Source organism: Scyliorhinus canicula, chromosome 4 (genome assembly GCF_902713615.1).
Source record: "Scyliorhinus canicula chromosome 4, sScyCan1.1, whole genome shotgun sequence".
Taxonomy (NCBI): Eukaryota; Metazoa; Chordata; class Chondrichthyes; order Carcharhiniformes; family Scyliorhinidae; genus Scyliorhinus; species Scyliorhinus canicula.
In genome coordinates, this window is record NC_052149.1 from 109,685,844 (window position 1) to 109,713,258 (window position 27,415).

The window sequence follows — 27,415 nt, forward strand, 5'->3', positions numbered from 1 at the left end:
CATGCTAAATTGCCCTTGGGTTAGATGGGGTTGCTGGGTTACGGGGATGGGGTGGAGGTGCAGGCTTAAGTAGGGTGCTCTTTCCAAGAGCCAGTGCAGACTCAATGGGCCGAATGGCCTCCTTCTACACTGTAAATTCTATGATACTGGCCATCTAGCCAGCTAGCTCCTTAAGGAATCCAAGTTGCTGTGGCAACAGGCATTTTTACCTGCATGTTGTAACCTAGAGCTATGGATAATGATTGTGGAGGCTCCAATTTGTTTCCATCACGTGGCTGCCCAGGAATCTCACTCACGCTAATGCCTGCCATTGGCATATGTTGGAAGGATTGAAAAGTTGTTACTCAACCCATTTCACCAAGTTCTGAATGAACTTTCCTTGGTCATCAAGTCGTGGGTTAGGACTTGAACTTGGAGCTCTGGCTCAGGGAAAGGGACATAATCCATAAATTGTGTCATAATACCTAAGGTAGGGCAGTTCATGAATAAGCATGGAGGAAATTTTAAGATTCAAAGAAGGGGGGTTGTGTGGGGGGTGGGGCGGAGGTGGTATTGCCTCTTTCAGTCATATCCAGGAGGGACGACATTCGTTTAAATAAGTTAATGAGGCAGCATGCCTCATTTTCAAAGATCTTTATTCAAGCTATGATGCTGGCAAACCAGATCTCCTAAACCTTGGGAAATATCACATCATGTTTTTAAAAACAGTAGTCAGGGAATTTTAGGCCACTTCCAGGTAACATGGATGTCCACCCTAGCCAAACGGATGCATTAACTGTCTCAAGAAATGCCCCGGTTGAGATGGTAATAGGCGAGAAACAAGCAGGAACTTTTCGCTTCAGTTCCCTGGAGTACACTGCCCGGGGTCCTGCTCCCAGGACACCGTGCAGACTCCCCATTTGAAAATGTTTGCGCGCTCCCATGTGATTGACCCCGAACCGGTCAGGTGGTCAGTGGAGCTCGCCCCCTTGAATGGGCCGTGCTACCACAAAGACAAAGCCAGCTTTATTTAGTGTGGCCAGGCAGAAGAGGACTGTTTCTCCATGTAACATTAAAAAATATTTTGAGCCTCCACTGGACCAAACTTCTCCCTGCTTCTCACCTCTCGAATGGCTCTGTGCTTCTCCAGGATCTCCATCCTCCTCTATACCAATGTGACTCATCAGATGTTCTGGGTCCACTGCTTTAGCTTGTTTCAGCTGGCTAGTTTGTTGTAAAGGAGACCTTGAAGTTAAAATTTCCCAGGTCACAAACTGGAAAAAAAGCAGTTCTGTCAGCTCTGCTACTTAGTCGTAGCATTTTTGAACTTACACCAAGGTTATCAATGATGCCAGACAAATAATGGCAGATTTCCTTCCCTACAGGACATTAGCGAACCTAATGGGTTTTTACAAGAATCTACAATGGTACAGTGGTTTAATGGTCATCGTTAGACTTTTAATTCCTGATATTTATTTAATTCAAATTTTGCCATATACCGTGGTGGAATTTGAACCCAGATCCTCAGAACATTACCTAGGTGTCTGGATTGCTAGTCCAGTGACAATAACAATACACCATCGTCGCCCTTTTAGTAATGTTTGCTTTATTAATGTGCACTAAATGATCTGTTGACTTACAAATTGTTAATCTGTTATCGGTTGTTTTCAGTAATGTGCTATTTCATGAAAATAAGATAATAGATTACCATTCCACTGACCTAGGGGTGACTTTGTTTTAAACCATCATTGCCTTTCTTACTAATTCTGCTATCATTTTACAGAGGAGTTCAGGATTAGAACAGTTGAAGAGGTGAAATACATGAAGAATGTTAACCGTGAAGAATCTGATTGGTCTGAGAAAGGACATGCTGGTCATGAAGATGAACAGAAAGTTGCTGCCAGGAACCAGGAGAACCTGGTAAGAACGAGGCTGTCTTTTGAAACCTGGGCCAGTGTTAAATTCAAAGAAGCATAAACCAGTCAGGAAAGGATCGGAAAACATTGATCTGAAGGTGGAATTATCTTGTCATAGTTTCTCTCCAATGACATCTTCTTTTCAATTTCATAGAATTCTTACAGTGCGGAAGGAGGCCATTCGGTCCATTGAGTCTGCACGACCCTCCGAAAGAGCACCCCACCCCACCCTGGCCACTCCCCCGCCCTATCCCCATAATCCCCATAACCCCACCTAACCACAACTTTGGACACTAAGGGTTAATTTGTGCATGGCCAATCCACTTAACCTGCACATCTTTAGACTGGGGGAGCACCCGTAGGAAACCCACACAGACACAGGGAGAAAGTGTAAATTCCACACAGTCACCCAAGGTCAGAATTAACCCAGGTCCCTGACACTCTGAGGAAGCAGTGCTAACCACAACCATCGTGCTGTTAGGTGTTTCATTGAAATACTTGCTAAATGTTTCTATTTTAAAATATAGCAGAAGATGCTTTCCATCTGACCTTTCTTGGACGTTATTATCAAACTTCAGAAGACCAGCAGAACCTAAATAATAGCATTGTAAATGGCAGCAAGTAGTTGTGGTCGACCCTATGATCTGCCAGAGTTACAACCAGAAATGGAAACTATAAGGAAATGCTCCTTTCCAGGGTTTTATTTTGTGAACAGGCAAAATATTGTAATTGAAAACTGAAGAATGTGGATGTATAAGCACAAAAATGGCAAATTGGTCTTTGTGCTCTCGTATCAAGGCTAAGATTGTAAAATTAATTCTTTCAGCAGTTCAACATGTGTAATTTTCTTTGGGGAATGAAATTAATCTCTGTTTTGTAATCATTTTTGCTGAAGCAAGTCAGGCAGAAAACAGGAAACATAACTTGGTCTACCTTTATTAAAAAGCAAAGCTCTGCAGATGCTGGAATATTGAAATTAAAATCAACTTCTGGTAGCTCATCGGTTTAATCTGAGAGTGCTAACACTAGGCTGAAGGTTCCTCATGAGATAGCTATTACTAACGGTCATAGTGTGTTGAAGTGATAAATTAAGATTATCATGTAAATAATTAAAGAATATTGGCTTAAATTATTTTCTTTCTAGTGTACGCCGAATGAGCCAAATGGCAACTTTGGAGGTGGCGGGAGCAGAATTTCTTCTGTTCTTTCATTAAATGTGAGCACCACTGACTCAACCAGCATTTATTGCTCACCCCTAATTGAATTGGAGAAGGTGATTGTGAGCTGGTGCCTTGAACCACTTCAGTCCATCTGGTGTAGGAACACTCACAGTGCTGTTGGAAGGCAGCTTCAGGTCTCCGATCCAATGGCAGTGAAGGACTGGCAGTAAAGTTCCAAATAAGGATGGTTTGTAGTTTGGGGGGAAACTTGCAGGTGATGATGCCGTCTTCTCCTTGGCAGTGTAGAAAATGGGTTTGGATGGTGCTGTCAAAAAAGCTTTGGTGAGTTGCTGTGATGAGTTGCTGCAGTGCATGTTGTGGGTTGTACACACTGCTGCCACTATGCAGCAGTAGAGGAGACGGTGAATGCCTTAAGGTGGTGGATGAGGTTCTGTTCAAACAGATTGCTTTGTCCTGGATAGTGTTGAGTTTCTTGACTATTGTTAGAGCTACATCTGGCTTGTGCCTTGTAGGTGGTGCAACAGCTTTTGTGGAGTCAGTGGATGAGCTACAGGCTGCGGATTTCCCAGTCTCTGACCTCTTTGCAGCCACGATAGTTATATGGTTGATCTAGTTAAATGATGTTGGGCAGATGGTTTTTAATAATAATCTTTCGATTCTGTCTTGATATTACTTGCAATTTATCAACCTAAGCCTGCGTGTTGTCCAGGTTTTGTTGCGTGTGGACATGGACTGTTTTGGTTCCTGAAGAGTTGTGCATGGTAATAAACATGACAATTATCAGGGAACATCCCCATTTCTGACCTGGGGGTGGGGGGGGCAAGATCATTAATGAAGCAGCTGAAGATGCTTGGGCCTAGGACACTACCCTAAGAAACCTCTGTGGTGATGTCCTGCGACTGAGATTATTAACCTCCAACAACTACCTACATTTGTGCTCCATATGACTCCACAGTGGAGAGTTATCTTTCTCCACCCCCCCCCCCCCCCCCCCCCCCCCTTAATTTCACTGACTTCAATTTTGCTGGAGCTCCTTTACGCCACACTCAATTAAAAGCTGTCTTTTGGTCAAGGACAGTCACTCTCCCCATTACTCTTGCGTTCACTGTTTTGTCCATTTATGGTCCAATGCTGTCATAACAAAGAAGAAAGAAAAGTACAGCACAGGAACAGGCTCTTCAGCCCTCCAAGCCTGCGCCGACCATGCTGCCCTTTTAAACTAAAATCTTCTACACTTCCGGGGTCCATATCCCTCTATTCCCATCCTATTCATGTATTTGTTAAGATGCCTCTTAAATGTCACTATTGTCCCTGCTTCCACCACCTCCTCTGGTAGCGAGTTCCAGGCACCCACTGCCCACTGTGTAAAAAAAAAACTTGCCCCGTACATCTCCTTTAAACCTTGCCCCTCTCACCTTAAACCTATGCCCCCTAGTAATTGACCCCTGACCCCTCTACCCTGGGAAAAAGTCTCTGACTATCCACTCTGTCTATGCCTCTCATAATTTTGTAGACCTCTATCGGGTCGCCCCTCAACCTCCTTCGTTCCAGTGAGAACAAACCAAGTTTATTCAACCTCTCCTCATAGCTAATGCTATCCATGCCAGCTCACCTCTGATCCCGTGTGACTTCACATTTTGTACCAGTCTGTCTTGAGGGACCTTGTCAAAGGCCTTACTGAAGTCCATATAGACAACATCCACTGCAGCAGCACGGTAACATAGTGGTTAGCACAATTGCTTCACAGCTCCATGGTCCCAGTTTCGATTCCCGGCTTGGGTCACTGTCTATGCGGAGTCTGCACGCTCTCCCTGTGTGTGCGTGGGTTTCCTCCTGGTGCTCCGATTTCCTTCCACTGTCCAAAGATGTGCAGGTTAGGTGGATTGGCCATGCTAAATTGCTCTTAGTGTCCAAAATTGCCCTTAGTGTTGGGTGGGGTTACTGGGTTATGGGGATACGGTGGGTGTGTGCGCCTGGGTAGGGTGCTCTTTCCAAGAGCCGGTGTGGACTCGATGGGCCGAATGGCCTCCTTCTGCACTGTAAATTCTATGATTCTACCTGCATCAATCATCTTTGTGACCTCCTCGAAAAACTCTACCAAGTTAGTGAGACACGACCTCCCCTTCACAAAACCGTAATGACATCTGGAGCCAAGTGGCTCTGGGCTAATTGAGAGTGAACTAATGGGATGTTAACTGGCTGGTTTGGTTTTGTGCTGCATTTTGTGAACAAGTCACATCTGTGCAATTTTCTACATTGTCTGATGGATGCCTGCATTGTCGCTGTACTGGAACAGATTGGTGAGGACTGGAGCTCCAGTCTTCAATATTACTGACCGGGTCCACAGCTGCACAAGCTTGCGCAAGTACAGATGTGCGATGGTGATGATTAGGGCCACAATGTTGCAGAGACCTTTGCAAGGGCATGATGTTGCAGACAGGCTGCGTTAATCTAATAGTTTTTAGATTCCAGGCAGAGTAAGCTGCAAATACTTCACTGTTTTGTTTTCAATCCTCTGTTGGCTGGCAGGCAGTGGCTCATTTATAGCACACATTATACTTTGCTCTAATGTACCTTGATTCATAACAGTTGAATTAAATTGCACTACTTAACATCAGCACTACTGCTGGTATGGTCCTTTGCATGTGCCAAAATGTGCTGAACTATAGAACCCTTGCACGAAATGTGCGCATCAGAAGCTGCACAGCACTCCATTTCCCCGTGAACTCAGACACCTGTTAAACAAAATTTTTCCCATGCTCTTGCAAAATTATATGCATGGCACATTGACAGCAACATAAGTTCTTATCTAGACAGGGGTGCACTCATGTCACCCTCACGCCTACTCTAATGGGGAGTAGACCTTGCAGAGAGCTCGTTCAGTGGAACCAGAAACATGAGCACACGGGGAAGAACGGCATGAGTCGATCATTTGGCCCTCAAGATTGCACTTTGTTCAGGGAAGTTCTTGTAAATGGTCCCCGATTGCCAACCATACTCAGTAACTCCATATCCCTGGAGATACTTATCGTTGCAAAAAGTATCGATGTAAGTTTTGAATCCATTTTGTGACAATGCCTCAACCGCACTTTGAAGTGTGGAGGTTGTGGTGGCTCAAAACAATTCACTGGAGACTTCCTGTAACAACAAAGGGGGGTTATTAACAGTAGGCAAAAGCAGCTATATACAGGCACAGAGCCATGATGGTTAAGCCTTGACTCTCCCTGACTCTGGGGTTCATGCTGTCCGGTTCCCTCCTCCCAGGGACCTGTGCTTTCACTTTTGGCTAGGGTTTGCACGCCCCACCGCGATGGTCCAGAGCCAGTCACGTGGACTGCAAGGCTTGCCATTTGAAGGAGCAGCGCTACTACAGAAGTCCAATCACTTACCACTCTCCAGTAGCAGAGTCGTGCATATTTCAGTCCTCGATGGCGTTCCATATTACTGAGAGTCCCATGATTCTTGACCTAGCAGTCAATTTAAACATCTTTCCTGCATGGACCCTGCAGAGCCCTCTAAGAACTCTTGATGCTTCACCAAGATAGCCCCTCAGTCCTCTGCACAGTCAAGCCCGCTGGTTCATTCTGCTCAATCTCACCTCATGGAATAACACACAGGTTCTTTAATGACGTCTGGTGCACTTTGGTTGCAATCCCTTTATGTGAGATCTATTCCTACTCTTGATAAAGGAATGGGCAGGGAAAACAATTCTCCATGAATGGTTTCAAAAAAGCTGAAGTCAAGTGCACACACACCCCTTTAATCCTACATTTAAGTTCAACTTGCCTATTTTCTTCACCTGCATGTTAGCTCAATGTTACGTTTGAACATAAAGAGGAACGATTGGACATGTACACCGTATCATTTTCCTAACGTTTTGGGAAACCTTTAGTTTTCTGTTCTCCAGACCACAGTGGAGAATTACTGTTTTAACCCTTTGCTACTTGCATAGCCTGTTTTAACTCCCTTGAGGACTCTGTGTATCTATCTCACATCAGGGCAACAGCAGCAGGACATGAACTAACTTTGCTTCATACGCTGCGTAGACATAATTTTCAGAACTCCGAACCTGGTGAGCTGCAAGTAATGGATGCATTATGCGTGTCCAGGCTGCGCGCACACAAATGATGGCCAGTGATTAAGCATCCTCATGTTGGAATAATCCGTGATCACAAAGCTGATAATGCGAGAGAAGTGACAATATAGGAGGACTTTATTGGACTCTGATGCGGGACCAGATTCCATGTTCTTAAATGCAAACAACCATTGAAGAAATTAGCAAGCAGGTGAGAATCCAGGAGACCTCCGCAGGTAAACATATTTTTTAAAAGACCAAAAGTCCATACAGCGGTTGGTTTTACCCATGCCGCCTGTATGCCACCAAAACGTCTTTATCTTTCTTTTCCTGTTACTATGCCTAGGTGCAGCTCTTACAACCAATATTGAGGTGGAGGCAGCCTGCTGACTGCTATGCCCTGTTGACTGGGATGACATGGGTGGGCACCCTCTGGTGGCCTGAGGCCTAGGCGTGCCAAGGGTGCAGGCGCACCCTCCTCGGGCACCTTCCGTCGAGGGAAGGTTAAGCAGTAGGGCACGCTTGGAGCATACTAGGATAAAACCCCATGATGCCTGGGTGGCACTCCTCCTCGCTGTCGATGTGCAATGGTATCTCCCTGAAACCTTCCTCTCACCGGATCACTACTGCGCTGCATTGATGGCTAGAGCGATTTGAGTGCATGTCTGAGCACATAACTGGTAGCCACTGTGTGTTCTGCTGAAAATGTCTGTGTGTTAGTGGGGCTGCAGGTGAATAGTGATGGTTCATCTTCTAAAGCAGGGCTTCCCAAACCTTTTGAGCCTCGGAACACCTCCCAAGAGCATCAGGGAACCCAAGCATTCTTGTAAAGTCGACATCCATTTATTGGCCACAAAATAAGAGCAAACACAGAAATCAAAGGTAAATCAGTCTTTTCCAGCCATATGTATGCATATATTAGAATTAGGGCAGCACGGTAGCATTGTGGATAGCACAATGGCTTCACAGCTCCAGGGTCCCGGGTTCGATTCCGGCTTGGGTCACTGTGCGGAGTCTGCACATCCTTCCCGTGTGTGCGTGGGTTTCCTCCGGGTGCTCCGGTTTCCTCCCACAGTCCAAAGATGTGCAGGTTAGGTGGATTGGCCATGATAAATTGCCCTTAGTGTCCAAAATTGCCCTCAGTGTTGGGTGGGTTTACTGGGTTATGGGGATAGGGTGGAGGTGTTGACCTTGGGTAGGGTGCTCTTTCCAGGAGCTGGTGCAGACTCGATGGGCCGAATGGCCTCCTTCTGCACTGTAAATTCTATGAACACTATAAGGAAGAGGCTCACAGTCACAGCTACATGACACCCTCACATTAACCTCAGGCCAAGCCACCCTCTCATGGCCCCTTAACATTAACCCCGAAAAGTAATATCCACTTTAAGAGTGGGTAATCTGGTAATAATTGAAAAGTTCTCTTATTTAAAAAAAACTTAAGTTTTACTGTTTGTCATTTTCAATGGGAGGAATGATACAAGAAAGCTGATGCTCATATCGGACACACTCATCTCTATCACCCTCACGTCTCTCTCTCACAGTCTCACATACACTCACCTCTCTCTCTTACATTCTTACATTCTCGCAAACCTCTCTCTCTCTCTCTCTCTCACACACGCACACACACTCACCCTCCCTCTCACACACGCACTCACCCCTCTCTTGCTATCACACACACTCACTCACCCACACACACTCACATCCTCATACACACACTCATACTCGCACATACGTGTGCATACACTCATCCTCACATACTAAGGCACACACTCAGCTCTCTACGAGGCCTGAACCCCGTTGCTCCATTCCCACGGTCCCGCTGCCGCCTGTAGGCCACACGGAGCCTCTCCTTGCACCGCTGCCCCGCTTCTGGCCGATTATTCTCCTACCTCACCTCAGCTTCACTGTTGGCGGCCGGAATTTCTGCCCAGCAACAATGAGATTGAATAAATTAAATGGGCCTGCAGAATTAACTGAGCCAGAAAGATTAACTGTTGTCCCAATGGCTGCATGACAGATTACCGATGACAGCTACGGAATACTCCTCAGTAAATGGTTAACAAACAGAATGTCCCGCAACTGATAGAACATTGACAGCATGAAGTACCTGGCACACATTCAGTGCAGTGTCTCACTTGCTGCTGAATCCTGCAACCCACACTCCTGTATGATATTCCTGTGCACTCGCAGTTCCACTGCCTGATGCCCTTATGTGTTTCACTTTGAAGTGAGTAGATGGTGCCACTTAGCCTGGCAGTGCATAGGCGATTGTTCATCTTTTTCCTGCACTGTAGACTGATTCTGGAGTGAGCACCTTTTGCTTCACCTCCGTCCATGTCACCTTGGTCACACGGGAGAGCCTTCAGCTGCCACCCATGGGGAACAGGACCTGCTGCCTTCCCTGGATGGCCCGGGGGAGAACCTGGAGGGAGGCATTGCTGACCCTTACAGCCACATATTGTCTGCTCTGTGACATCACTGTTTCCAGTGAGTTGCAAGGCAGACAGCAACAGTGATGTCACAGGCTTGCAGTGAGTGAGTAGCTGCTTGGGTACCCTTTAAATATGGCGCTAGAATCTTCAACCCTCTTGTGGTAAGGGCAGGCACAGCAATTTCCTTCCCAACTCTTCCCTAAGATTCACCAAGCTTCTCACACGTGCATAACTAATAAGCTGACCAGCCCAAGATCGCACAGGGCCTGTCATCTCGCTCCCAAGCAGGAGTCGCTCTCACTTCACCTCCTCCTACCCAACTTACACTCCGCAGCAGATGATTTCATCCTGTGGCATTGTCAGTTTGGTATATGTCATATAGTTCAGCTGCAGAAAGTATTTAAATAATGCCATTCAAATCACGTGATTCCAATTTCACTGATTCACAGCTGGTTTTAAACTGGCATGTAGAGGTCTAGTTTCTGCCAGGCTGTAATTGAAATAGATATTTGGGTTTTTAAGTGAAAGTAAAATACTGCGATGATGCTGTAAATCTGAACTGAAAACAGAAAAGACTGGATAAACTCAATAGGCCTGGCAGCATATGGGACTAGAAACAATTTCATGTCCATATGACGTTTTTAATTGAGTTTTTAACTTAGTTATAACTTTACTGCAAACTTGAATTGCGTGCAGACTGTGATATTTCAAAATTCGGCATGGATCATTATTTAGAGTTTCATGCAGACTTTGTAGTGATAATACTTGGAATTTTGTTAGAGAAAAGGTTAATTCGAGATATTTTGGGCAGCACGGTAGCGCAGTGGTTAGCACTGCTGCCACACAGCGCCGAGGACCCAGGTTCGATCCTGGCCCCGGGTCACTGTCCTTGTGGAGTTTGCACATTCTCCCCGTGTCTGCGTGGGTCTCACCCCCACAACCAAAAAGAAGTGCAGGGTAGGTGCATCGTCCATGCTAAATTGCCCCTTAAATGGGAAAAAAACAAATTGGGTACTCTGAAATTATTTTTTAAATTCCAGTTCTTTTATGGCCTTTTTAGGTGACTGGTAAAGCTAGTGAATTCAAATTCAAATCACTATTTACCTACTGTACATAAGATGAATATTAAGGACCAAATTTATCTAAAGTAAGTAAAGTCGCCACTGTCCCAGATGATCATAGCTACTTTCCCCTTTTGAGAGGGGAGAGCTGAAAGGTGGTGGTTTAACCTGAGGGTCACCACACCTTGGGCGAAGGGTAAGATTGAGAAGGCGGGCCTTCATGAATAACCTCTGCCAGTACGGGAATTGAACCCAAGTTGTTGGCCTCACTGCATCATAAACCACAGAATCGTCAAATGTGTCATTAACAAAAATCTGGAAAGCTGCCTGTACTCATCAGAAACATGCTATGTTTATTTCTCTCTGACAGAGGCACTTCTTTTGCAGGATCTCCGTATTACCGCACCTGTTCTCAAATATTTGGCCTGCGAGGAATTCAAAGTGCTTTCCTTCAATAATTTATCCTCTTTAAAAGGATTTGTGAAGTTAAACCAATTCACTTAAATTCTTTACAAAATGGGTTTGTCGGAGCAATGGACTAACCAACAGCATTTAACATGTAGCATTTAACATTGACAGTAGAAGATGCATTGCCAGTTTGTAAAAATTGTTCACCTTATTAAGGAGAATATTGTTCCCTGTGTATTGTGGGCAGCCATCATTTGAAAACTTCTGAAACGAATGGAAGCTATTGTTCCCCACTCCAGCATTCGCTAAATTTACAGGGGCACCGGCCCAGACTTTTGCCCCCAAGTCGAGGAGCAGGAGTTGTGGTGATATTCATCACTGTAAATATACAAGGGATTAATATAAATACATGTAGACTAGATAGACACTAGAGGGAGCACCAGAGACATGACACACAGACATTCATCCAATAGATCAGTAAGATAGGACACGACCAATGGGCATTCACGATACACACAGAGGTGACACCACCACAAGAGGGCATTATACCAACCCATATAAAAGGACACAGCACACATGATCCTCCTCTTTCCAGTGGAGCCACTCAGTGTGTACACAGGGTTGATTCAACACATCATACCCACCACCTGGATTGTAGCAGACTGGTTCGTCAGTCTGAGTAGGTATAGCAGGATTAACGGGAGAGTTGAATCCAAGTAGGAGAATTGTTAACAGTTTAATAAACGTGTGAAAGCAATCTCCAAGTCAGAACCTTCCTTTGTCAGAGTGCACATCAAGGAAGCAGCTTATGCTACGTCAAGAGCATAACAAAACAGGAGTCAGGAAATTTGCCGGCTAATCATGCCTGCACCAGGAGAAACTCTACGAATAGGTGGAATCTTTGCTGTGGAGGATGAAGGGGTGTAAAATTGAGTCAGTCCTTGCAACATTGTAAATCTACTCTGCACCCATTCCAGAGCAACTATGTCCTTCTCAAAATGTGGTGACCAGAACTGTGCACTAAATAGTAGCTGTGACCTAACCAGCGTTTTGTACTGTTCCATTACATTCCTGCTTTTGTATTTATTACCTCACCTAATAAAGGTAAGCATTCCAAATGCTTTCTTGACCACCTTGTCCACATACCTTCAAGGACCTGTGGACAATGCAAACCAAGATTTCTTACTTCCTCAATTCCTCTCCATATCTTCCCACTTATAGAAGCCTCCCCAAACAGGCGCCAGAATGTGGCGACTGGGGGCTTTTCACAGTAACTTCATTTGAAGCCTACTTGTGACTATAAGCGATTTTCGTATTCTCTTGCCTTGTTTGCCTTCTCCAAAATCATTGCTTCACACTTTTACTTTATGCGACTATTTTTTAAAAAATGTGTAACTCCCACAGTGAGGGTTAAGGCCCTTGTCACCGCAAAAATGGGATCTGTTTGAACTGAGTTCAAATGACCCTTCAGGTTTCCTCATGTGAGTCATGCGCCATTCCCTTTTCTCTACCAAATTGGTCAGAAATGGGGGGCTAGACTCTTGCATCTTGGCCCCGCCCACTATTTCTAAGGTCCATGGAATCTTCACGAAAATCCGTGCTGCTGGGTTTCTCTGAACTTTGCCCTCCAGTTCAGAAGAGCCAACCTCTCTCCAATTACACAGACACTTCGCCTCTGCCTGATGACATTTGTTGATGTGAAGAATGACTGAATATTTTCCTTACTGTTCATAGAGGTTTTATGTAAAGAAAACACTCACTAAGCTGAAAAAAGACAAGTTGCCTTTACCTGAAGGCACGCTTTCTTAGCTCCTTCTATCTTGAGCTTATCAAACCAAAGATCCTTGCCTTGTCTTGAGCCACTGAGACCAATCCAGGTTGTCATCTGTCGAATGACTAAAATACAAACTACAACATAAAAATTATCAAAATCCCTCATTAATGTATAATAAGTAGTGCATTATGGTACAGAAATTAAAGCTTGTCAAATGCCACCATGTAAATCTGGTGATCTGCCGTTAAGCATTTTGACATGGCAATGGCTAGGGTATGTTTTCTTTTTAATACATATCTTTTCAAAAATACATTTTATGTATAGACTTCTTGGCCGTGATTCTCCCTTCTGGGGACTAAGTCCGCACGCGGGCGGGAGAACTGGCGCCAACCACTCCAACATCAACAGCCCCCGAAAGTGCGGAATTCTCCGCAGTTTCGGGGGCTAGATGAATGCCAGAGGGGTTGGCATCGTTTCAGCCAGCGCCGAAGGGACAGCGTGGGTTCGTGCATGCGCCAAAGGTCCGGCGTGATCGCCCGCATTTGCGGAACCGCCAGCGTGATTCCGCGCATGCACAGACTCGCCGCCGTATTTTGTCGCAGGGGTGGGGGGGGGGGGGGGGGGGGGGTCTCTTCTCCGCGCCGGCCAAGGCAGAGCCCTACAGGGGCCGGAGCCAAAGAAAGGAGTGCCCCCATGGATCAAGCTCGCCCGCACATCGGTGGGCACTTAACGCGGGCCAGGCCACCGTGCCCCTCCCCCCATGCCCCCCCGAGGACCGCCCCTGCCGACTTACCTGCCAGGTCCTGCCGGTACGTGAGTTGAGTGATTGATGCCGGCGGTACTGACCAAAAATGGACGGCCGCTCGGCCCATCGGAGCCCGGAGAATCGCCGAGGGGGCCGCTGCCAACAGCCCCCGACTGCGTAGTTGGAATCCCGCCCCCGCCGTAAAACGGCGCCGGAGAATATGGAAGCTGGCGTCAGGGTGGTAGGGCGGGAATCGCGCCGCCCCCGGGGATTCTCCGACCCAGCGGGGGGGTCGGAGAATCCCGCCCCTTGTCTGTAGGAGTGGCGCACATCTTCACATTGCCTTGAGATAATAACATTAATTCTGTAAATAGATGGTAAAAATTAGAATTAATTATCTTGCTCGCAATACGCAAGTTTTTTTAAATGTTGATTTTAAAAACATTTTAAAATATAAGCTGGGCATTATATGCAACTGTTAATAAACGTTGTCTCTGCATATTGTCATCGATTTTAGAAAACAATAACTTATGGAATGGGTTTTCTTAGATAATTTACATTTTTCCCTTTTTCTCCTTTGAGTAGCTCATAAAGAGAGAATAATTGGCATTAATTTGGCACCTTTCATAACCTCATGCTGGCCCAAGTGTTTCACTGTCAATAAAGACTTTTTGAGTTATTATATTGTTATCCTGCACTGTCTATACATTAACCGTTTTTTAAAAAAAGATATGCATTGTAATGCAGGGACCATGACAACCAGTTTGTGCACAGCAAGCACGAGCAGCAATAATTAAATGACCTGCTTTCCCATGTAGGTTGAGGGTTAATACTTTCCAAGTCACTGGAGAGAGTTCCCCTATTCCTCCTCCAAGAAAATGCCATTGGGGTCTTTTATATCCTACTCGGAGGATAACTTGGTTTAAATTCTTACCCCAAATGGGGAGTACAGTAGCACAAGTGGCTTGCACTGTGGCTTCACAGCTCCAGGGTCCCAGGTTCGATTCCCCCCTGGGACACTGTCTGTGTGGAGTCTGCATGTCCTCCCTGTATCTGCGGGTTTCCTCCGGGTGCTCTGGTTTCCTCCCACAGTCCAAAGACGTGCTGGTTAGATGGATTGGCCATGATTAATTGCCCTTAGTGACCAAAACGGTTAGATGGGGTTATTGTGTTACGGGGATAGGGTGGAAATGAGGGCTTAAGTGGATTGTTGCAGACTTGATGGGCTGAATGGCCTCCTTCTGCACTATATGTTCTATGTTCTGTATGTTCTATGTTTTAAATCTGGCACCTTTGACAGGGAAACCCTCCCTCTGTACTGCACTGTGCAGTGTCAGCCTGGTTGGGTTCTCCATAGTGGAACATCACCTGAGACTGCTCCCACCTCGAGCTTGATCTTAGATTGCAGGCCCAGGGTAACTATTCCCCCTGCATTTCACCCTCTGCCTGTACAGGAAGTGCTTGGCTTCCACTTTAATCCAGGAGGCATGACTGTTGGAGGGGCTTGCTACATGATAAGCAGAAGGTATAAACCTTTGGCAGAGTGTGCTGGATTATCAGTGCATTGAACCAGCAATGATAGGACTTTGAGTATAATCTTTTTTCACCGTCTTAATATTCATCAAACTGTTTATTGTCATGTGAATATACAATCAATTCACATCTAAAAGATTAATACATGTTTGCCATTCTAACAGGTATTTTTTTCTCCATGTTCAGAATGAACCTGTACTAATCCAAAGCAGCATAAGGTCTTTGATAAAATATATGGCATATAATTAAATGAGGTAGATCAAAAACAGAATGAATTGACATGTGAGTTAACCAAATATTGAAAGTGTAATCAGTATGTGGCAGTGGTTGCAGTGGGAAATTAAATATTAGGTTGTTCAAATAGAATACAATAAGTGCAAAGTAATATATATTGACATTATTTCATGCTGTCTAATGCCAATATTTTTTTTTACATGACACTAAATAAATGATTCAGGCAAGGGAAAAAAATTAACCCTGCCTCAGTACATTAGACTATGAGAATGGACAAGTAGGTGCGTTTCTTCTTACTGGCATAAACGTTCATGCTGGGTGAAGTTGGGAAGAGAATTAAAGATCTAATTTGTGTGCATAACTAGGACAGGTTATCTATAAGGATAGATTCGATTGCATCTCCATAATCTTAAATAAATTGTCAGTTATGCGTACTGTAAAAAATGCCTTTTTAGGAAAGATTGTTAAAGTCACACCAAGTTTAAAGGTTGCGTACTTAAATTCAAATTTTGAGGAGCTAAAAATGGCTTTGAATTAATAGTAGTGAGCCAAGTACAGATTTTGAAATAATCTGATTGGTAATTCAAATTGGGTGATTTGAATGGCATTTATCTTTGTTGAGATTCTTGGTTGAAAAAAGGAGTTCCATTTATGTGGTGTCTTTCATGAAATGAATGAAAATGAAAGAAATGAAAATTGCTTATTGTCACGAGTAGGCTTCAATGAAGTTACTGTGAAAAGCCCCTAGTCGCCACATTCCGGCGCCTATTCGGGGAGGCTGGTACGGGAATTGAACCATGCTGCTGGCCTGCCTTGGTCTACGTTCAAAGCCAGCGATTTAGCCCAGTGTGCTAAAGAGGTTCCATAACACTGTGGCTAAAGGAAAATATTTCAAAATGTAGTGTCATGGGAATGTCCCTTTAAGAAAGGTTTTTGTCTTATCACATGGCTTCAGTGGTATCATTGTCTGGGTGGAGCTGGGGTGTGGCTCTGTGAGTTTTTTACTTTAGTTTTCATATTTGGCTGCTGTAGAATCAGACAGAGAAGTATTTTGGCCTGTCTCTCTCTTTTCAATTTAATTATTCCAAGGGAAAAAAACAATGATTATAGTTACCTGCTGCTTTGGTAAAAAGGGTTTGTGGTTTATGGGATCTTGTTATTCAATTGGAACAGTTAAGGGGGAGTTCATTAAAGGTTATTCATCGCTTACTGTAGCTGTGTGGGGTATTTATGTTTGTAGTTGCTAAAAACTCTTGCTGTGTATGTTTATACAAATGTTAACTAAATTCTTAGAATTAAGCTTGTTTTTATATTAAAAGCGCCTAAGAAGTCTGTTGAATAACACCTGAAAGGCAGGCTCTTCTGCTCATCCAAGCCACAATAAATAAACAGTTATAGGTCAGGTGAACTCCACAATATACTTTGGAGTTTTCTAAACCCTGGCCCATAACAGTAGTCACTATTGTGGGAAATGTAACAGTCAATTTAGTCATTAGCAAGGTCCCAAAATAGCTCAGATAAGTGACTAGATATTACATTTTTAGCAGTGTTAATTGATCACAACTTGGGTCATAGATGTGTTATTATGTCATGTGAGACACATCACCCCCTCAGCCACACAGTATGACAATGAGCTGAAGTCTTTGGAATGGGGTTTGAACCCATTGACTTCAGACTTGGAGATTGAGGAATGCTGAAGTACTTTTCCAAACATCACATGTCCATCGTAAAGAGATATTACTGTGCTTTTACTGCTTAATTAGAAGAATTGTGGTGTGATGATAGTGAGCTACAAGGTGATTTATCTTTTATATCCTTTGGTAGTGAACCTTTATTACCATCCCAGACCAGACCCATACAATGGCTAGGATACTGGACTGAAACCCCAATAGTTTATTTTATTTTATTTTGTAAGACTGCAGAAAGAATGGGCGAGATTCTCCCATATGGGGAGAAATCGTAAGGCTGGCGTCAAATCCGGGCGGGTTTGACGCCAGCCCCCCCTTCCCGACCGGGAACCGATTCTGGTCCCCGGTCGGGGCTAGCAGCCCGACGCCGTAAGCTCCGGCATCACGGGCTTAACGAATTTCGTTAAACCCGCTTACCCGAGTTAGCGCCGGCTGACGCGTCATATGACGTCAGCCGCGCATGCGCGGATTGGAAGACGCCAACCCGCGCATGCGCGGATGACGTCATCACATATTTGCGCGAAACCCGCGCATGCGCGGGCCGGGATGCCCCTCAGCCGCCCCGCGAATGGATACTGCGGGGCGGCGGAAGGACAAATAGTGCGCGGGCATCGGGCCCGCTGCCCGCGATCGGTGCCCACCGATCGCGGGCCCATGGCACCCTTGGCACGGCCGTTGTACTGCCGTGCCAATCGGTGCCATGGTTATAAAATGCGAGTGTTTACGGCCGTTTTTATGAACGGCCAGACCAGGTGTGTTTGCCGTTCGTAAAAACAGCCGTAAAGGGCTGGGAACTCAGCCCATCTATCAGCTGTGAATCGCTGCCGGCCGTAAAAAAACGGCGGCAGCGATTCGTGTCGGGAGCTTGGCGTGGGGGGGGGGGGGAAGAATAGTGGGAGGGCGTCAGAACAGCGTGGCCGTAAAATTTTACGAGCCACGCTATTCTCCGCACCGTCGGGAGTGCGGAGAATCTCACTCAATACTTCTCTCCAGGAGTGATTGCCCAAAAAAATAGGGATTTGGTATTTTAAAACAAAATTTATTATGGGCACAATATTAAACTCATTAACAACATAACCGTTAATAGCCTAGGCTTACCCGTTCTACCAGAGTTTTTCAAACTGGGGTTGTCACCCGCAGGTAGGTCACAAGCCGGTGTCGGGAGGGTCATGGAGTGATCGGTCGCGGCATTCCCAATCGCAGGAGAAGAGCCCAATGCCGTGATCAGCTTTTAAGAAGCCAATCGTAACCTCATTTAAATTGAGAATGCCGGCCGCGGCCAGGTTTTAAATGCAAACAATGTAGTCTTCCTGCCCAAAATGGCGGCAGAGACCAGGTCATTCACCTGGCACATACACTGACATCATGCCCGCTATATGTCCATGCTTTTTGCGCAAAATCATGAAGACATTGCTCCATTTTTTAGCTGCGAGCAAGCAAGCAACGGGTCTGTGCAGAACTGAAGATGGATCATTTTTTTATAAGAAAGAAATGGCCATGGACACAAACAGGCCAGGAACTCGCAACTAAATCTGCTGGAGAGATTTGCTCAGGAGAGTTCACAGCACGACAAAGCATTGCCATTATGAGCTGTATACAGAGCTGCAGGACCTCCGTGAAAGCACAAACCGGCTGAACTCTGCACCTGATGTGCATTGCCCTCTCCTCCTGTGAACCTGATTGGAGTGAGATCTGCTACATTAAAGGTAATTGAAAATAGTGGGTTGCGAAGGTTGTCTGGTGTGGGCCCCGAAAGGGGGCTGGCTGGTTGGTACAAGTGAGTCTCGAAAAATGTTTTTAAACATTACTCCCTTAAACAATACGACTCGATATAGTAATTACCATACCCTTAATTACTATCTCTATTCCCAATTAAACAATAAGAAAGGAAAAAACAGACATCTCTCAATTTGGCTCCTGTAAGAACCACTGCAGACTCTGGCAAAATCTTCAAAAGTCTTCAAAAATCTGTTTCAACTGGTTCGTTTCAGTTTTCCCCTTGTCCTCGGGCAAGTCTTCTCTGCTTTAAATACTATTACTCTGTTTTAACTATCCTACTGTGAGAGCAGAAGACTTTACTTGTGGTCTAAAATGGTAGCCAGATTAGAACTCAAAAAGCTTTCTCATAATGCCTGAATACCATAGCTCCGCCTGCATTGACAACATCTCCCCAAGCTGAAAACACATTAACTCCCCAAGGATTCCCCCTCATCAAACAACACTGCATTAGCCCAGGTTGAAAATACAGTACTGTAGTCAATTTGATCTCCCACTCCTAAAAGCTTCCTGGTCTTGCCAAACAAGATTCTTTTTGAACATGACTACTGCAGTCAAACATACTTAACCCAGGCTGACCCTTAAATTGGCAATTGTTTATAATCCAATATATCTAAAATCCTGAATTCATCGCACCTTGTACAAGCATGAGAGAGCAATCTGATTTACTGCATGCATTCCAGTGCATCATGGCACACGATAGTGAATTTCCAATTAATCTTTGAAATGGCTGCTGGATCTCAATGCAGGAAATAATCCAGACATTTCGCTGCAACTATATGTGTTCACTAATATTCTTGAACACCGGGTACCAGGACTGTCTCAACACATCGAACACTAACATTTCTGGACTGTTCAGACCCTTCTGCTTAAAGAGAAATATTCCCCTGAAGGCATTTAAATCAATCTGCAAGCTTCATACTAGCTAAGGGAGGGAGTAACCTCTCTTGGCTGCAGCAACATGGAAGAACTGAACTGTAAATTGTTCTTTACCTTCCAAATCAAAAGTCAAATATGATTTAATTAGGAAGCCAGATTACCCAGTCGTGTAAGCCAGATGCCTTTTGATTAATTCCCAACATAGGCCATTTTGTATTTTCATATGTTATAATCCAGTTACAAAACTGGACCAGGGATGACACAAGTCATGGCTTGACTTGGTTGGATTTATTGAATGCTTCCCATATGCAATACTAATACTGATTGTTGCATAGCTGCCAATTACAGTAGTTTTCCCATGTTTGAATCTCAAATGATTGGTGGGGGGTGGGGCTGCGGGTGCAGGCAACTTTATACATTGTAGATATACAGCCCTAATTCCCTGTAAATTTGCATCTACATTATTGTGGTCTGTCAGAGAAGGAATTTTCTGAGTGAGGGAGAAACACAAATTGTGTGCGGGGGATGTCGTGGTTAGTGATTCATCTAGGATGTAATTATTCTCTCTGGTTAGCATTCGACTCGGATTTACAAGTTCTATGAATACGTAAATATATTCATTTGGATTGCCTTATTGTAATTCCATCGAGAACATTCAGAATTCGAAAGGCATGGCAGAAAAATGTGGCTTATTTAAAAAAAAATAGAAGACCATGCTAAGAAGACCATGCTAAAACTATGTAAAGTTCCCGTACCAGCCTCCCCGGATAGGCGCCGGAATGTGGCGACTAGGGGCTTTTCACAGTAACTTCATTGAAGCCTACTCGTGACAATAAGTGATTTTCATTTCAAAGTAGGTCACAGCCAAAAATGAATTAGTCATTTAGGCTCTTTCTACACTATGAATTAGATATTTACAGCTACCCTACAGCTAATTGCATTGTCTAGTTCCTCTCCCTCCCGTTTTCTAGCTACTCTGCCTATTCCATACAATGTGTTTGTTACTCCCAATCCTTGGTGACAAATATATCTGTACGGTTATTTGCATCTAAAATAAATTTTAAGAATTGTCTTTTTGCTGAAGATTTTCTCGCACTTTCAATACAGGTGTGCTTGCTCTCTGGCCCACCCCTGATCTATAATACCTCTTGGTTCCTTACTCAACCCACTGTTTCTAGCTCCAGCTTGTCGCCAGTCTCATGTAAGTTGTCCATCTCTTTGATTTTGGCCTGTTCCCCACTTGTTCTACTGATCTCTGACCTCTCTCCAATGTTGTGCCTTCTTACCTCTTGTTCCTGTGCTCTTGTTAAAATATGTATGCTACAGGCATGGAGCTGTACTTTACTGTTAGTTACATATGCCCTTCTGTTCCTTTTGTTGCCACCCCAACTCTTCACCCCCTCCAGTTTGTCTTGTTTAGAGAAAGCTTTAACACCAATCTGCCCACGTTCATATAGCTAGCCTTCATGATTCTGGCCCACTCACTCATCAATCAACCCCCAAAGCCAGCTTTCCCATTGACTTGCCCCATGGTCCAATTTGCTCTGGGGTTTACTGTATAGATTGGGTTGATACAAAATTTTAATCATCCCACTAACCTCTGATCCCACCCGACATTGAGTTTGCGACTTTGCCGTTGTTGTACTGCCACTCACCATAGATTCATTGATCGTAGTTTTTTTTCAGTGCCTTGCTTCCCTGGTTTATAATTCTTCATCCTTGATCATATTTTGTCGCTTCCCTTCACTTGTTTATAGCTTCATGAGCCCTGCTTTGAATTTACTGCTTGCCAACCTGCTCCTTTATGGCTCCCTCGTCCCCAGTTTTATTTTATTGCTGCTTCTGCTCTCAGTCTATTGCTTTATTGAGCTCCCAGACCCCTGAACCAAGTCTACTGATCTAAGATTTCTCATTCCTCTCTTTTCAGGCTCTGCCCCATTGCTCAATTTGACTGAAAATACTTTAAAGCATCATATCCTTTGATTCACTGAAAACAACAGCACAGGAGATCCACTTGTATATATTAAATCAAAATTTATTACCTTATTATAGAACAGCTATGACATTGCATGTACTTACTCTGCCCAATGCTCTAGACCATATTTAAACCTCATCCAACATCGAAACAGATTATCTGGTTATTATTGCATTGCTTTTTGTGAGAACTTGATACGCACAAACTGGCTGCGATATTCGCTACATTATAATAGTGAGGTGGAGGTTTTGTGGCACAGAGGGCAGCAGTCCCTGCTTCTAGCTGCAGATTGATGTGTGTAATGAACTCCAATTGGCTTTATTGGTTGGCCAATTGGAGTATGAGCTCCCTCAATGATAGCTCATTGAGGGGGCCCATATAAGCACCTGTGTATGCTTTGTGAGCCAGTCTTAAGTTGACTGGACTGCTAGCAGCACTGTTAGTAGCTGCTCCTGTAATATCATTATTGTAAATAAATATTGGTGTGGCGATGGAACTCCTGCCTCCCATGGATTACTACAGTGGCGACGAGGTAAACTAAGAATTTTGCGGAGACCAGCTGCCGCACTCGGAGGGTAAGCCTTGCCATTTTAAGAATGCCGTTTTTTGGGAGGTTAGAGGCATTCGACCCGGCTTTTGAGGACTGGTCCCAGTATGTGGAGAGAATGTGTTACTTCTTCCAGGCAAATGATATGCTGACGGACGAAAGGAGACGGCTTATCCTGCTGTTGGCGTGCGGTCCCTCAGCTTTCGCCATTATACGTAGTCTGACTTATCCCGATGCGCCAGACACGAAAAATTTCCAAGAATTAACGGAATTGGTGAAAGAGCACTACGACCCAAAACCACCCCTCATTTTGCGTAGGTACAGATTCTACACAGTGAAGCGGGAAGACAGGGAGTCAGTCACGAATTTCTTGACCCGCCTGAGAAGGCTGGTGGAAAAATGTGAGTTCGGCCCGAGGCTAAATGAAATGCTTCGGGACCGGTTAGTGTGTGGTATAAACGACCTCACAATACAGAAACGCCTGTTGGCAGAAACGGAGCTAGACTGCAGGCAGGCGGTACAGCTCGCACTGTCCCTAGAAAAAGCAACAAGTGGGGCGCAGGAACTACAGGGCACGCCAATGGAGGTAGATACCTGTGAGAGGGACTACCACAACGGGTCCTGCTACCAGATAGCCGCTCTCAGGAAAAGCCTGAGGAATAGAGGGAAAAAGGAAAACCCCAGAACTGCCCCCAAGTCTGCCAGGACTAACTGGAGACAGAGGGAAGTACCGGCTGAGGCTCCCCCAGCAGAGAAGGACCGTTTCTGGCACCAAACAGAGTGGGGTAACAGCGACAGAAACCCTAGAAGGAGGTGGCAAAAGAGGAATAGCAGGTGGGGATGCAGGGATGTACACAACCTAGATGCCCCATCCTCCTCCGAAGGGGAACAATTATATAATATTGCAACGAAGAAAGCAGAACCCATTAAGATTACCCCACGGGTGAACGGGCGGTCGACAATAATGGAAATAGACACGGGTGCGGCCGTATCAGTAATGGGAGTGGCAGCATTTAGAAAAATCAATGATGGACTCCAGCCACTAACCCTAACAAAAACATCGACGAAACTTAAAACCTACACGGGGGAACCCCTGGAAGGTCTAGGCACGACTCATGTACCTGTGGAATATGAGAAACAATTGCTCAGATTACCGTTGACGATAGTAGAGGGCTCCGGACCGAGCTTAATTGGACGAACTGGCTGAAAGACCTAAAATTAGATTGGATGAAAATTTTCCAGAGTGGAAGCGGGCAGTTGAGTGGAGTACTCCAAAAATACCCAGAGATCTTCCAGGAGGTTTGGGGGAAATCATAGGCGCCAAAGCGACTTTGCACGTGGACCCAGAAGTCCTTCCGAAATTTTGTAAGGCCAGGCCGGTACCTTTTGCATTAAGGAAGAAAGTAGATGACGGAATAGAAAGGTCACGGCGCGACGGCATTATCAGACCAGTACAGTTCTCGGAATGGGCAGCGCCGGTGGTACCAATTTTGAAGCCAGATGGCTCGATATGTCTCTGTGGAGATTTCAAACAGACGGTAAACAAATACGCACTGCTGGACAAATATCAATCCCGAAAATAGACGACCTTTATGCCAAATTGGCAGGTGGGCTTTTGTTCACGAAACTGGACATGAGCCACGCCTACCTGCAGTTAAAACTGGACAAGGACTCCAGAAGTTCGCTACGATCAACAACCTGAAGGGCCTTTTTCGTTATACTAGGCTACCTTTCGGAGTGTCATCAGCCTGCGCTATATTCCAGCGTACGATGGAAAATATTCTGCAGGGACTACCGCAGGTGGCGATTTATTTGGACGATGTCTTAATCACGGGTAGGACAAACAGGGAACATTTAAGGAACCTGGAGGAAGTGCTCAGGAATTTCGCTAAGGCAGGCGTACGGCTAAAACGGAAAATTGTGTTTTTCTGGCCCCACAAGTGACGTACCTGGGATATAAATTAGACGGGTCAGGCTTACACCCATTAGAAGACAGAGTAAGGGCAATAAAAGAAGCACCAGCTCCCACCACGATCCAGGAGTTACGATCATTTCTAGGGTCGGTAACCTATTATGGAAAATTTATAGAAAATAGGGCCTCCATCCTAGAACCCCTCCACCAGCTACTAAAAAAGGGGCAAGAATGGAAATGGTCCACCCGCCAAAACTGAGCATTTAGTGACATTAAGGAACAGCTGTCATCCGAAAATGTCCGAGAGCATTATGACCCAAGGAAGGAGTTGGTGGTCACTTGTGATGCATCCCCCTACGGGGTAGGAGCCGTCTTAGCCCATAGAGGAAGGAATGGGGAAGGACGGCCAATAGCTTATGCTTCGAGGACCTTGGCGATGGCTGAGAGGAAGTACGGCCAAATCGAGAAGGAAGGACTGGCGGTGATATTCGCAGTAAAATAATTTCACCAGTATCTGTACGGGCGGAAATTCACCATAGTGATGGACCATAAGCCGTTATTAGGGTTATTAAAAGAAGACAAGTCAATACCCCTGATTGCATCAGCTAGAATCCAACGCTGGGCGTTGCTACTGGCGGCGTATAGATACGTTCTGGAGCACAGACCGGGAACCGCAAATGCAGATGCTTTGAGCAGACTTCCCCTCCCGGACACTCCGCCGCAATACCAAAAGTAGAGGAGACAGTAATAACTCTAAATTTTTTGACACCCTACCAGTAGACGCGCAAACATATTCGGTTGTGCACGCAAAAAGACCCAGTTTTAGCCAAGGTGAAGCATTTACTGCTAACAGGGGAACTGGAAAGACCAGTGGAGCCCCAGATGCACCCATACTGGAGCAGAAGGGACCAGATAACCGTAGAAGACGGTATCCTATTATGGGGAGCCCGGGTAATAGTCCCAGCTCAGGGCCGTCAGGCAATCTTAACCGAGTTACATCACAGACACCCAGGGGTGTCTAAAATGAAGATGCTAGCTCGAATCTACATTTGGTGGCCAGGTTTGGATACAGAGATAGCAGCCTTGGTACGTCGGTGCCAGGAGTGCCAACAAGGGCAAAGAGTGCCACTAGCGGCGCCATTGCACCCGTGGGAATGGCCAGGCAGACCGTGGACCTGCCTGCATATTGACCACGCCGGCCCTTTCATGAGCTCAATGTTTTGGTGATAGTGGACGCCCACTCCAATGGTTGGACGTCCACCGGGTAAACGCGGCAAGCACAGCATCGACAATTGAAAAGCTCAGGGCCTCGTTTGCAACACATGGACTTCCGGAGGTATTGGTGTCGGACAACGGAACGGCAATTCACAAGTGGGGAATTTGGAAAATTCCTGAAGGAAAACGGAGTCCGTCACATCAAAATGGCCCCTTACCATCCAGCGACCAACAGCCTGGCAGAGAGAGCGGTCCAGACACTTAAAGCGGGACTCAAGAAGCAGCCGGCAGCATCAATGGACACAAAGCTCCCCCGCTGGCTGTTTGATTACAGGACCACACCGCATTCCACAACGGGCATACCGCCAGCTGAACTCTTAATGGGAAGGCGGCTGCGAACGAGGCAGAGTCTCCTTTTCCCAAATTTAACGGGGAAAGTTGAGAAACAACAGGAGGCCCAACGCAGGGGGCATGATAATAGTCGGCAGCAGAGACATTTCCAGGTGGGGGCACAGGTTTTGGGTCAAGAATTATGGGAATGGACCAACGTGGGTCAAAGGCACGGTAGAGTCCCAAACAGGGCCCATATCCTATGAGGTTTCGATAGGAGGTAGGGTGCTGAAGAAACACCTAGACCAAATAAGGGCAGTGGAACCACACCTGGAGGCAGGCGAAGCAGGACCGCCTCAAGCTGGGATAGCCCAGACGGAAAGGATACCACACCCCATTCCCCGAGCAATTTCTCCAGACCCCGTCATCCAGTCGTCAGAGTCGGAGATGGACACGCTTGACGAGGCCACTGCGACACCTCTCCCCAAGGAGGAGGAAGAACAACTTCCAAGGAGGTCGTCAAGGAAAAGACGGGCATCTATAAGGTACACCCGCCCACTTCGGAGAACGACCCGGCGGACGACACAGAGGTGACAGACCCTGACATGAGGAGCAGGAAGAAGCTCAGAGGAATGCCAGCTGGCAGGAATTCGTCGGACCTTGGGGGGGGGGGGGGGGTGTAATGAACTTCAATTGGCTTTATTGGTTGGAGTATGAGCTCCCTCAATGATAGCTCATTGAGGGGGGCCATCTAAGCACCTGTGAATGCTTTGTGAGCCAGCCTTAAGATGACTGGACTGCTGTCAGCACTGTTTGTAGCTGCTCCTGTAATATCGTTATTGTAAATAAATATTGGTGTGGTGACGGAACTCCTGCCTCCTGTGGATTACTACAATGTCCAGGGCTTGATGACCAAGGAAGGCATGATCATAACATGGCAAACAGACTGAGTATCAACTCTAAATCCTTTCAACACGCATCAGTGGCAGGTGGTAAGAGCAACTGAAATTCTAGCCAGCCATGTGATTGAAACTTCTACCATCATTGTCCATAGCTCCAGGCTACAACATGCATGTAAGTTGTATGTTTCCCTGCATCTTGGACTCCTTTTGAGGCTCGTTGGCTCTGTTGACTGGATATTCATTAATGGTGCCAAGAGCATGAGGTATGATTCGGACCTGGCACCTTGCCCTTCCCGTGGTGGATGTTATGGATCTGTGGATTGGATTTGCCTTTGGGCAGAGAACATGAGGAAAAGAAGGTAATAGTGACTTCACCAAACTACTTCATTGGATGTGAAGAGCTTTGGGATGTCCTGAGGTGGTACAAAGTACAGTCATAATGTTGGTTATTTTAATCCATGTCAAAAAGTATATATTTTTACAACTGTACAAATTTAAAGATTTTGTTGGTATTCTTTGACTCTCCCTTTCAGCCTAGCATTGCATTCTGGAGTCAGTTTTCCATTTAGGAAACAATCTGTTTGCAGCATTGCCACATGCTGATGAAACATCCAACACTACCATATCGATCTGTATCATGTAAAATCTGGAGTTTACAGAATTTGAATTTGGTTGCCACACCTTTTATCAAATTTGCATTATGCATTCCAATTTTCACATATACAGTAGTTTTCCACTTTAAAAAAATATTTTTTGCAATTAATGGCCAATTTAGCGTGACCAATCCACCTATCATGTCCAACTTGAGTTGTGGTGATGAGACCTGCGCAGGCACGGGGAGAGTGTGTAAACT

General features: G+C 45.4%; 1 protein-coding gene across 1 annotated transcript in view; it reads left to right on the plus strand.

Moving 5' to 3' along the window:
• The window catches only part of acbd6 (acyl-CoA binding domain containing 6), a 571,355-nt gene that overhangs the window by 152,848 nt on the left and 391,092 nt on the right, over nt 1-27,415 (plus strand). Inside the window, exon 3 of the mRNA XM_038794993.1 lies at nt 1,763-1,899. Within this exon, the coding sequence (XP_038650921.1) occupies nt 1,763-1,899 (137 nt within the window). The remainder of the gene's footprint in view (nt 1-1,762; nt 1,900-27,415) is intronic.